General features: G+C 66.9%; 4 protein-coding genes across 4 annotated transcripts in view; 2 read left to right on the forward strand and 2 right to left on the reverse strand.

The window, feature by feature from the left end:
* The first annotated feature begins 1,030 nt into the window (after positions 1 to 1,030).
* On the forward strand, positions 1,031 to 2,074 carry EMIHUDRAFT_356514 (hypothetical protein). Its single transcript, XM_005767795.1, has one exon. It carries the CDS (start codon positions 1,070 to 1,072, stop codon positions 1,916 to 1,918), a length of 849 nt encoding a protein of 282 aa, XP_005767852.1. The 5' UTR covers positions 1,031 to 1,069; the 3' UTR covers positions 1,919 to 2,074.
* Positions 2,075 to 5,970: 3,896 nt separating this feature from the next.
* Positions 5,971 to 7,209, forward strand: EMIHUDRAFT_103377 (hypothetical protein; the record flags this gene model as incomplete). The annotated part of the gene is made up of 1 exon (XM_005767796.1): positions 5,971 to 7,209. One exon carries the CDS (start codon positions 5,971 to 5,973, stop codon positions 7,207 to 7,209), a length of 1,239 nt encoding a protein of 412 aa, XP_005767853.1.
* A 547-nt stretch (positions 7,210 to 7,756) lies between these two features.
* Positions 7,757 to 8,606, reverse strand: EMIHUDRAFT_211640 (hypothetical protein; the record flags this gene model as incomplete). Its single annotated transcript, XM_005767797.1, has 2 exons — positions 7,757 to 8,230; positions 8,505 to 8,606. 2 exons carry the CDS (start codon positions 8,604 to 8,606, stop codon positions 7,757 to 7,759), a joined length of 576 nt encoding a protein of 191 aa, XP_005767854.1.
* A 317-nt stretch (positions 8,607 to 8,923) lies between these two features.
* EMIHUDRAFT_464501 (hypothetical protein) overlaps positions 8,924 to 9,942 on the reverse strand; it is a gene marked incomplete at its 3' end in the record, with an annotated part of 2,551 nt that continues 1,532 nt past the window's right edge. The window contains exons 4-6 of the mRNA XM_005767798.1: positions 9,410 to 9,721; positions 9,110 to 9,289; positions 8,924 to 9,073 (exon numbers count right to left, since the gene is read on the reverse strand). Of these exons, the coding sequence (XP_005767855.1) occupies positions 8,924 to 9,073; positions 9,110 to 9,289; positions 9,410 to 9,721 (642 nt within the window). The remainder of the gene's footprint in view (positions 9,074 to 9,109; positions 9,290 to 9,409; positions 9,722 to 9,942) is intronic.

The following is a 9,942-nucleotide window of genomic DNA, read 5'->3' on the forward strand; positions in this document are numbered from 1 at the left end:
CGCGGCATCGGGATGCGGGATGGCCGCACGCCTCCCTCCTGCACCTGCGACCCCCACAAGTCAACCTCGGCAAGGCTGGGGCAAGCGCGTAGGAATGCGACGGCGTCGTGCTTCGGGAGGGAGTAGCAGGACCGCAGCGATAGGCGACGCAGGCGAGGCAGCGGCGGCAGGCTCGGCCCGAGGCTGCAGTCTTGGAAGATGTGCATGCAAAAGTCGATGATTCGCAGGCTTTCGAGCGCAGGCATCAGCTGGAGCAGCCGGGCGATGTCGGCGAACGTGACCGGGTGGGCCGTGAGTGGGTGGATCGACAGGTCGCCACGGTGCTCCTCGAACTCGAGCCGCCGGACGAATGGGCCAAAGAGCCTCGCCCAGGCATGGACATTTGCGGAAGGCACGTCACGGAAGAAGACCTTCTTGTCCTCAGATGGTCCAAAGGCCTCGAGCACATCCCGGCGGCCCAGTAGCTCGCGCCAGCGCCGGTCGACGCCTCGCAAACGCAGGAGGTGGACTGGCTCGACTTCCGAGAGGAAGCCGAGGACGAGGGCGAGCAACTCGTCGGCCAGGTCTCCGAGGCAGCAGGGCTGGATGTGCAACATCATTCAGTGCGCCACTCGCGGTGCCGCCTGAGATTTACCAGTGCTGACGGAGTGCGGGAGGCCAGAGGCGAAGGAACCGCGAAATATTGGAAAGGCGCTAAACGGACGACGGAGAGGCGGGCACTTCGGACCGAACTTGTGCCCGCCGGTAGGCCGGCGTTGAATTCTTTTCGGAGCCGTGGTAAAATTCTTTTTGGGGCGGCAGCCCGTGCCTTCCGGTGTGCCCAATCGTACCGCGTCCTGTGCCCTATAAACCATTCGATTCTTCTTTCCAGAAAGAAAGAAAGAATAAAACAGACAACCCAAGGGAGGGATGGGAGAACGGCACGCCGCCACCACACAGGGATGTTAAGGAGAGGAGTGTGATGCGCTAGCCGTCGCTTTCCAATAAATCCTGGCTATTCCGCCGCGATTTCTTCCTGCTTCGCGCGTTCCTCTTCGCGTCGTTGCCGCTTGCCAGCCTCTGCTGTGTGATGGAGAGTGGCGGCGTGACGGCCTTGTACCAGTTCGCTGCGCACGCGCGAGCCGAGGCGCGGGCCGCCGAGGCGGCGCGCGACGATGACGACGCCTCCTCGGCCGACCTGCCGTGCGGGCTCAGCGTGCAGCAAGTCCTCCGGCAGTTCAAGGCGCTTCCCGCTGCCGAGGAGCGCGCCTGGCAAGCCAAGGCGGTGGCGGAGCAGCGGCGCTTTCTGGCGGAGTGCACCGCAGCGCTCGAGGCGGATCCCGACGCGGAGGTCCGCTACCAGTGCGAGGCGCCGCCAGGCATCACCACAGATGACACCGCCACCGCGTTTCCCAACGCAGCGATGCGCCGTATCATCAATCTCGCCGAGGACGGGAGCGGGGCGCGCCACTCCGCCGACGCGCTCTTCATCACGGCCAAGGCGGCGGAGCTCTTCATGACGCGCCGCCTGTGGGACGCCCGCGCGGTCTGCGTCGGCGCGAAGCGAAGCAAGATCCTACCCGGCGACCTGCTGCAGGCGATGCGCGAGGCACCGAACCGCGCGCCGCTGCAACACCTGCTCGATGAGTTCGAGCCCCCGCGCGACGATGCCCCCAAGCCCAAGCCCAAGCCCAAGCCCAAGCGGCCCGCGTGGGAGAAGCGGACGGCAAAGGAGTTTGAGGCGGTCATCGAGGGCTGCGGCAAGGCGGCCGGCGGCAGCCAGTCTCGTGGCCGGGGACGGAAGGGTGAGCAGGCGACGGCAGACGCGACGGCCAAGCGCGGGCGCAGCCGGGCGCAGGGGGGGGCGGCCGAGGAAGAGGAGCTGGCTGCCAAGGCGGCTCGGCCCTCGAGCCGCAACTCTGCGAGGGCGGCGGCCTGAGAGGCCGGATGGACGAGTCCAGATCCGTCATTCCTGATGGAGGCGATGGCGGCTCGAGGCGGGCCGCCCGCGCAGAGTGCGCTGCAACGCTAATTAAGCGGATCGTGACGGCTCTGTGGGCACTCAATACGTAGCGCATAAAGCAAAGACCAAAGTAAAAAAGGACGCTCAAACAGCCGAGCAGTCACGAGCACACCCCGGTCACCGCACAAGGTGACACCGGTGACAGCACACTCCGCTCAGTCGCAGACCTCAACAGTTCCTTTACGTTATAATATCGTATTGCGAACCGCAGTACCGCACCGGCACAAGGTCACAGCGTCAGCGAAACCATATATGTGACGAGAAGCACGACATAAGGCAGCCGGCTTTTCTTTTTGATGTGCCGATGTGTGTTGCGGAAGGAACCCACAAACAACCCTTCGGCGTCGCTCCTCATCGCAAACCCCGTCAGCAGTCCACATCCGGGTCTGTTTGTTCTACATATACGCTGCATTGATGGGAAGGCGAAACACAGTCCGACCAACGACTGGGACAGTGGGACACCAACGGCCAACGCGGTATGGGTGGACGCAGGACGGGCGATGACGGCGGACTCGGGGCCGGTGCTTTGACGCAGCACAGTGTGCTTCGTGGTAGCATGAACTCAGAACGGCCCCCCGAGAGCGCCCCGGCTGGCGGCGCCCGCTCCAAGCCGCGAAATCTGAGGTCGCCCCGCCCGCCTGCGCCCCCGCGACGGCCCCGCAGCGGCCGGGCCGGCTGCCTTGGTGGGCGGGGCACCTCCCGCTGCCGCGTCGCGGCCGCGGACGCGCTCGGAAGCACACCGCGGGCCTCTGCCGCGCGCCTCGAAAGCGTCGCCGCTCTCGACGCGCGGAAGAGCCGGTCCCATGCGTCGGTCCGAGCGTCACGCACCCCCGTGCTCGGTCGCAGGCACCTACTCGACGGTCGACGAGCTCGCCGGCATGTCGCCCGCGCGATACGCCACTCCTGATCCCGATGACGACGGCTACGACGAGGACGTGCCCGCGCCGGCAGCCCCTGCCGCCGACGACGATGCCGCGCCGGCCGACGAGCCTGTGGTCGGCGACGCCGACGGCGGCGGCGGCGGCAGCATGGGCAAGGCGCGGCGCTGGGCCAAGGTCTTGCCCGACCCAACGTGCTGCCCCGCGCTCCCGCTGCTTCTGCTCGCGCTCATCGGCACGGTCGCCTCCGTGTTTGTTCTCGCGTCCGTTCGCGGCGCTGCTGCAGTGTGGACCAGCCACTCCATTGACGCTGCTGCTGGCGCCTCGACCCGAGGCGCAGTCAAGGACAGGAGCAGCGGCGAGAGGCAGCGAAGCAGTGGCACGGACGCAGCGAGCGCGCAGAGGCAGAGCACGAGTAGTCGAGCAGGAGAGGCGGCCGCACGTGCGAGCACGAGCACTCGTGTGCGGGACCACGTTGGTCGCATGTCGAGCTCACCTCGCCTCGGGCCTTCGGCTCGGACACAGTTTTGTAGAGAAACGCGAAAAACGGCCGGGTACCAAGTTGGCAAGTACCCCTTCAACCCCTGTCCCATTCGCCTCTCTGATATGCCAGGACAAGACGGGTACGGAGCCCGCACTGAAGGGGCTACTAGCCTCTCTCGACTAGGCTTTTCTTTTGACTACGCCGCCCTCCCCCCCCCCCCACACACGTACACGTTAGAGCTAAAAGAGCCTGGCGTCGGTGCTAGGCTGTGGCTCACGCGACACTGCCCCCGGACGTGATCGGATAGTGTGAGGCGCAAGCGGCTGTTGAGGGCGATGTTTGCAACCTAACGGAGGCGAGTGTAGCGGTGCGCTGTGCCGGCGCCGGTGCTGATGTGACTACTCCAAGAGACCGTGTCGATTGAAGACTACTCATGACAGAGTGAGAGAGTGTATGCGCGGGTGGACGTGGGCGAGAGGCGTGATGTGGGATGGCGCACCGGTCGCGGTGGTGCGGACGCCGCGCAGCCGTGAAGTGCTCGATGAGTGGGCCGCCGGGACAGAGCCACACCTGCGCAGGCAGCAAAGGTGGGCGGCGTGAGCGCGCGCGGTGCCGCGCTCCACGGTGTGCGAGAGTGCCGGGCCGGGCGTGCCCCCATCAGCGACGGAAGCGCCAAGCCGGCACAAAGCTCCGACACGGGCGTCTGCTGGTTGCGCGTTTCGACGAGCGGGCCCGAGCGAGGCCGCAGAGGAGGAAGAACGTCGGTCGTGCGAGCGCTGAGGACAAACGGACGGCTGAGTGAGGGACGGCAGTCATAGCGGCAATAGTCGGTGTGCGGCGGCGGTCGCTCGGGGGCGGAGGCCGGCGGCAGGGAGAGAATCGGGCGAGAGCACGGAGCACGCCTGCCGTCGAGTGAGAGCAGACATCTACAGAGAGCACGTGCGGCCGCGCCGGGCCGCCGAGAGGCGCACCTGGCGCAACTCGAGCGTAAGTGACCGTGGCGGCAGCCGCTCGGCGCTCGAGGCGACCATCCGACCGCCGGGCGTGCCTCTGGCGCCGACTCGGCGCCGTCGGCGACCCCGCGCGGGCCAGAGTCATGTCGAGCCGGGGCTGAGTCGGCGGTGGCGGACGCTTGGGTGCACGCTCCGGGAGGCTGCCGGGTCGGTTCGGCCTTTCGGGTGCCGATGCAGCGCCGGCGAGGCGTCTTTCGTGGCAGAAATCGCGCCACTGAGGCCGACTCAAGTTGCACGCCCAGGCCAGCCGGTTCGACGCCCACGGGTCCCGGGGCGTCGGATGGGTTGCGAGAGGGCCCCGGCTATTTTTCGTTTGAATCCCGGAGGCCGTTCGAACATGAATTGACGTTCCACGTGCCCGTCCACACACAGCACGGACAACTACATGCTAGCCCAGCAGGCCGCTCCCACCGCCGCCCGCGGCGGAGGCAAGGCGGCAAAGGGTGGCAAGGGCGGCGGCAAGGGCGGTGGCAAGGGTGGTGGCCGTTGCGCACCAGACCCGCTTTGCGCCGCCGCCCTCAACGCCCGATATACTCGGTTAGAGCCGGCGGAGCGACGGCGGCAGAGGTGCGGCCGCCGGCGACCTCACACGGTGTCGAGCGCCGTAGAGACGGCCCCGAGAGCCGTCACCAGGTGTGCCACGACCGCGGCCGCGAGGCTCGTGGCGATGGATGCGCCAGACCCGCTTTGCGCCGCCGCCCTCAACGCCCGATACTCGATCAGAGCCGGCGGAGCGACGGCGGCGGAGTTGCGGCCGCCGGCGACCTTCCCCTCGACCACGCCGCCGACCCGTCGACAAGCACGTGCGGACTGCCATCGAGAAGAAGGAGAAGGAGCGTGGCGCATCCGGAGCCCGCGGGCGCGGCGTGGGCGGGCGCGGGCGCGGGCGGGCGCGCGGGAACCCCGCCAGCGGAGGCGACACAATGCCTCTGGCGGCTCTGCAGGCGGCGCGCGGCGCGCCCCTCGCCGGTCTCCCGCACGCTCCTGAGGGCCGAGAGGGCCGAGAGGCGGGGTTGGTGACCCGGGGGCATGTGCGGTGCGGCCCGCGCCGCGCGCGGGCGCGTGGCAGCCCGTGAGTGCCGAGATCGGGTCTGTGCTTCGACGTAGCATGGGCCCCCGGAGGCCCATCTACAGCAGCGGCGAAGTGAGCGTGTTTGTGGTGTTGGTGTGACGTCTGAGCTTGGATCTGTGACTAAAGCCGCTTACCACTGATGGATCCCCACCCGAAAAACACACAGTGAGCGCCCCAGCACTTCACTACGCCCTCCGCGCGAAATCGCTAGTGGTGCTTTGTGGCAGCACATTGTGCTTTGTGGCAGCACGGGTGCGGTGCCCGAGACCGACGGTCACACACAGGAGCGACACACACAATCTCTCTCTTATACGCTAGAGAGCACAACCCCCTCTCCCTTTTCTCCCAGTAAGCTCTACGTACGTGCGCTATATGACAACCTGAGATGCCCGCGCGTTTCGAGATGGCAAACGTAAACTCGGGATGCGTGATATCATGGGCAGAATACCGGGCGCTCCGGGTGGCAAGCAAGGCGCCCAGCAACTGCCGTGCGCGCAAAGCGCCCCAGCTACCGCGTGCCCATGTTCTTCGACTCGTGGGAGTCTGCGGTCGACCGGGGCAGGTCCTACAAGCGGCAGCGCGACGAGGCCGCAGACCTCATCTCGGGGCCCTGCTGGCTCAAGACCAACGTGGTGAAGGCGTGGCGCGAGGGCCGATTCACCGACGCGCTCGTGGTGGTCGAGGGCAAGGAGTACGCGGTGCACCGCGCCGTACTCGCTGGCGCATCCAAGTTCTTCGACCGCGCCTTCAGCGGCTCGTTCTCCGAGGCGGCGGACGCGGTTATTCGGCTCAACATGCCGGCCGCCGCCTGGGAGGCTGCGGCCGACTACATCTACACCTCGGCCGTGCAGATCGACCAGGCCTCGCTCGTGCCGCTCCTCGAGGTGGCCCGCTTCCTCGAGCTCCCCTCTCTCGAGGGCCTCCTCGTCGATCGCATCGCCGACGGAGTGTCTCCCGACACCTTTGACACCGCGTGGGATGCGGCAGGCCGGCTGAACCTGAAGCCGCTGGAGAAGAAGCTGGCGACGATGGTCGCGACGTGCATGGAGAACGTCCGCGCCTTTGCCATCGCTCGCGACATGTCGTCCCTGCCCGAGCCCGTAAGGGCGGCGCTGTGCGGCGAGGCCTCGATGCAGCTCCGAGTCAAGTACATCCGGATCTGCATGCCCAGGGATGGCTCCGCCTCTGGCTCCAAGCTGGCCGTCTGCCGCCGGACCTTCGCTCTGCTGGGCGGCACGGAGGACGTCGACGACTTGTCGATGGATATTGATAAGCAGGCCAAGGTCTCCCTCCGCTTCACGGCACCGCCCGAGGCGTGCATCGGCTACCAACGCTTCCAGTATGACTACCAGACGCTGGTTCTGCCCATCGCGGCGGGCAAGGTGCTGCCTGCCTGGGGCGAGGCCGCGCCTCTCAAAGTGAGCCGTCACATCCGCCTGCCGGTGGAGTGGACCATCTTCAGCGTGCGCATCGGAGACGGGGACTACCCAAAGACGGTGCACGCCTGGCCCGGCGGCCCGACGCTGCAACTCTACAAGCTCGTTGTGACGCTCAAGGAGGGCATCACTGGCCGCATGGGAGACCGGGTCGTCGCACGCGACTTCGACTTCGTCACCGGAGATGCGCTAGTGCCGCTGTGGGGCCTGCTCGGGCCTCGGGCGGTGCTGGAGGTGCGCACCGATGCCGACCCGGCCACGGAGCTTCGCGGACTGTGGCTCCCGCCAGACGGGATCGGCATGAAGACGCTCGCACCAGCATGACCGCGCTCTGCCCTCGACACGACGGACCCCCCCCCCCCCCCCGCTCTCACACTTCTCTCTGCCAACGGGGGCCTCTTTCCATGCATTTGCTCCGCGCTCGACCTCGAGCCATCTCACTCTAGTTAGACTTGGAGACTCGTCTGCGTCTGCAGGGGCGTGGCTGCCTCTTTCTTTGTGCCGCACGAAACTCTCGTCCGTCGGAGTCTCCGTCCCTTCTCTCGTCCCTCTCCCCATGTGCCACGTGAATGAAGGACGGGACTCTCGCGGGCCGGCGCCCAGAGGGGCAAGAGCCGCAGAGTAAGAGAGGCACAGCCGATTTGGGGATCGTTTCGTTTTTCTCCTTTTACAGCGGTTTCCGGGTGTTTGCGGTCCGGTCCCTCTCCGCCCGTCGCGTCCCCGCGCGCAACTTCTCTACACCACACACACAATTGGACTTTACCTCACGGCGGGCATCAGCCACACGTTCACACAACTCCCTACTCGGCGCCACGTTCCAACAAACGCCAATGACAATATCTGTCTCACGAGAGTACTGCATATCACCCCCTCACCTCAGCGCGGGATTGGCTGCCGCTCTAGCGGCCGCGCCGGCCTTCGTGCTCCAGAAGGGCGTGCCATCCGGCAGGAGCACGTCCGACTTGTCCTTGCGCCGCGTCGGCTCGACGTAGAGCAGGCCCAGCTGGTCGAAGATGTCGCGCTCCTCGGGACAGCGCAGCGGCGCGAGGTTGGGCGGGCGGGGCGCCCGCGTGGGGTGGTTTGGAGGCAGCTTGAAGAGGCCGTCCGAGGAGAGGTAGTAGCCGAGCTCGCGCGCGGCGCGCGAGAGGAAGCGGTTGAACTGCGCGCTGCCGGTAAAGTGGATGATGGCGGCGGAGATGGTGGCGGAGGGATAGACCTTGATGTCGATGCGGCGGTGCTGCGTGTCTGGCCCGAGCCGCACGATGCCCATGTGCGTGGTGTGCGTGCCGTCCGGGTTGCCGAAGCCGCCCATGCCGGTCAGCTCGTGCACGAGGTAGCCCGATGCCTGGGGAGATAGGGGGAGATAGGGGGAGATAGGGGGAGAGTGCACGAGGTAGCCCGACGCCTTTGTGCAGTCGTGCATTGGTGACAGAGAGGCTGTGATTTGTGACAGGTGACAGAGAGGCTGTGATTTGTGGCACGGCGAGGCGTGGAGGTCGGAGGGTCAAGCAGCCGGGCGCGAGTGCGCGTGCGAGGCGGCGTGCCGGGAGAGCGAGAGAGGGGACGGCCTCGTGTGTCGCGGAGAGGGGGAGCTGTCTCGGAAGTGTCGCCTTGAGGACGGGCAGCAGCAGCTCGATGACCCGAGTGTAGTCGTCCCGCGAGAGCGGGTCGCTCGACTCCGACTCGGCGCTCGACGACTCGGCGCTCGACCGCGGGCCCATCCCCAGCGCCGGCGCGCCGGCCGCGGCGGGCTCGATCCAGAGCACGAGGTCGACGTCGTCGCAGTACTGCTCGCCGCGGCGGTACGAGCCTACGCGGTGAAATACGCCAACCGTGGCTGCACGAACCAGACCGCCCTCAAAAGGCTGTGCATGCCGTCCGTGCCATGGAATGGTTGTTGGCGTATTCACCGCGTCAGAGCACCGCGTGAACACGAGGGAGGCGGATGCAAGAGAATACAGCTGAGAATACGGCTGAATACAGCTGAATACGTGTCCTCTCGAGCGCCAGTTCGGATAAAAGGATGCGTCTTCTAATTCTAGGGGTAGGATCCCGTGGCGAGGGCGCGCAGCCGCGGGTGCGCCCGCCGCGCGAGCTCGGCGACACGCGCCTCGTGCTGCTCGACCTCGCGCCGCGGGAATGGCGTGTTGAGCTCCTCGAAGTGGGCGAGGTAGTGCTTGGTCCCCTCCTTGGTGACCAGCGAGGGGCGCGCCTAGTACCGCACCTCCAGAGTGCCGAGTCCAGTGTGGGTGCAGTCCCAAAGGGCCGGGGCTCTCCCCAGATCTCCCCAGATCTCCCCAGATCTCCCCAGATCTCCCCAGATCTCCGAGGCGAGGGCGGGCCGCGCCTTGAGCTGCTCCACAGAGCGGACGCCGTGCTTCTCGATCAGCTCCCACGCGCGCACCTTGCCGGGAGGATAGCCGAGATCTAGAGGTACCTTGCCGAGGATCTAGCCGAAGACCTAGCCGAGACCTAGCCGAGATCTACGGTGAGATAGCGGTGCGATGCTCCCACACGCGCGCACCTTGCCCACCCCCCACACGCGCTTGAGGTCGCGCAGCGCCACCATCATCGGGTCGTTTGCGAGCTTCTCGTAGCGCGCGAGGCGGCCCGTGCGGTAGAGCTCGTGCAGCTTCTCCATCGTCTCTTTCCCGACGCCGTGCAGCGGGCCGAGCGCGCGCAGGTATGCGGCGTTGAACTCGTCGGGGAGGTAGGTCTCGAGGCTGGTGAGCACCTGGCGGTAGTGGTACTCTCGCCCCTTCTTCTCCCCGTTGTCGGCCTGGTGCTTGTGGGCCTTGTAGCAGCTGCTCAGGGCGGTGAAGGCCTCGAGCACCACCTGCCCAGGCGCGAGGGGGGGGTGAAGAAGGGGGGAGGGGTGAAGGGAAGGGGGGGGGGGTCGGGGGGTGGATAAAGGGGGGGGGGAGGGATAAGAAGGGGGGGGGGGGGGGGCAAAAGGGGGGCCCGGGAACCCTCGGGGGGGGGCCACCCCCCCCCCCCAAATTCCAGTCTATTTGCAGATTTCGGCTGAGGCTTTCTCGAGGCAAGCCGGCCTCCCGC

Source organism: Emiliania huxleyi (assembly GCF_000372725.1).
Source record: "Emiliania huxleyi CCMP1516 unplaced genomic scaffold EMIHUscaffold_48, whole genome shotgun sequence".
NCBI classification, from domain to species: Eukaryota; Haptophyta; order Isochrysidales; family Noelaerhabdaceae; genus Emiliania; species Emiliania huxleyi.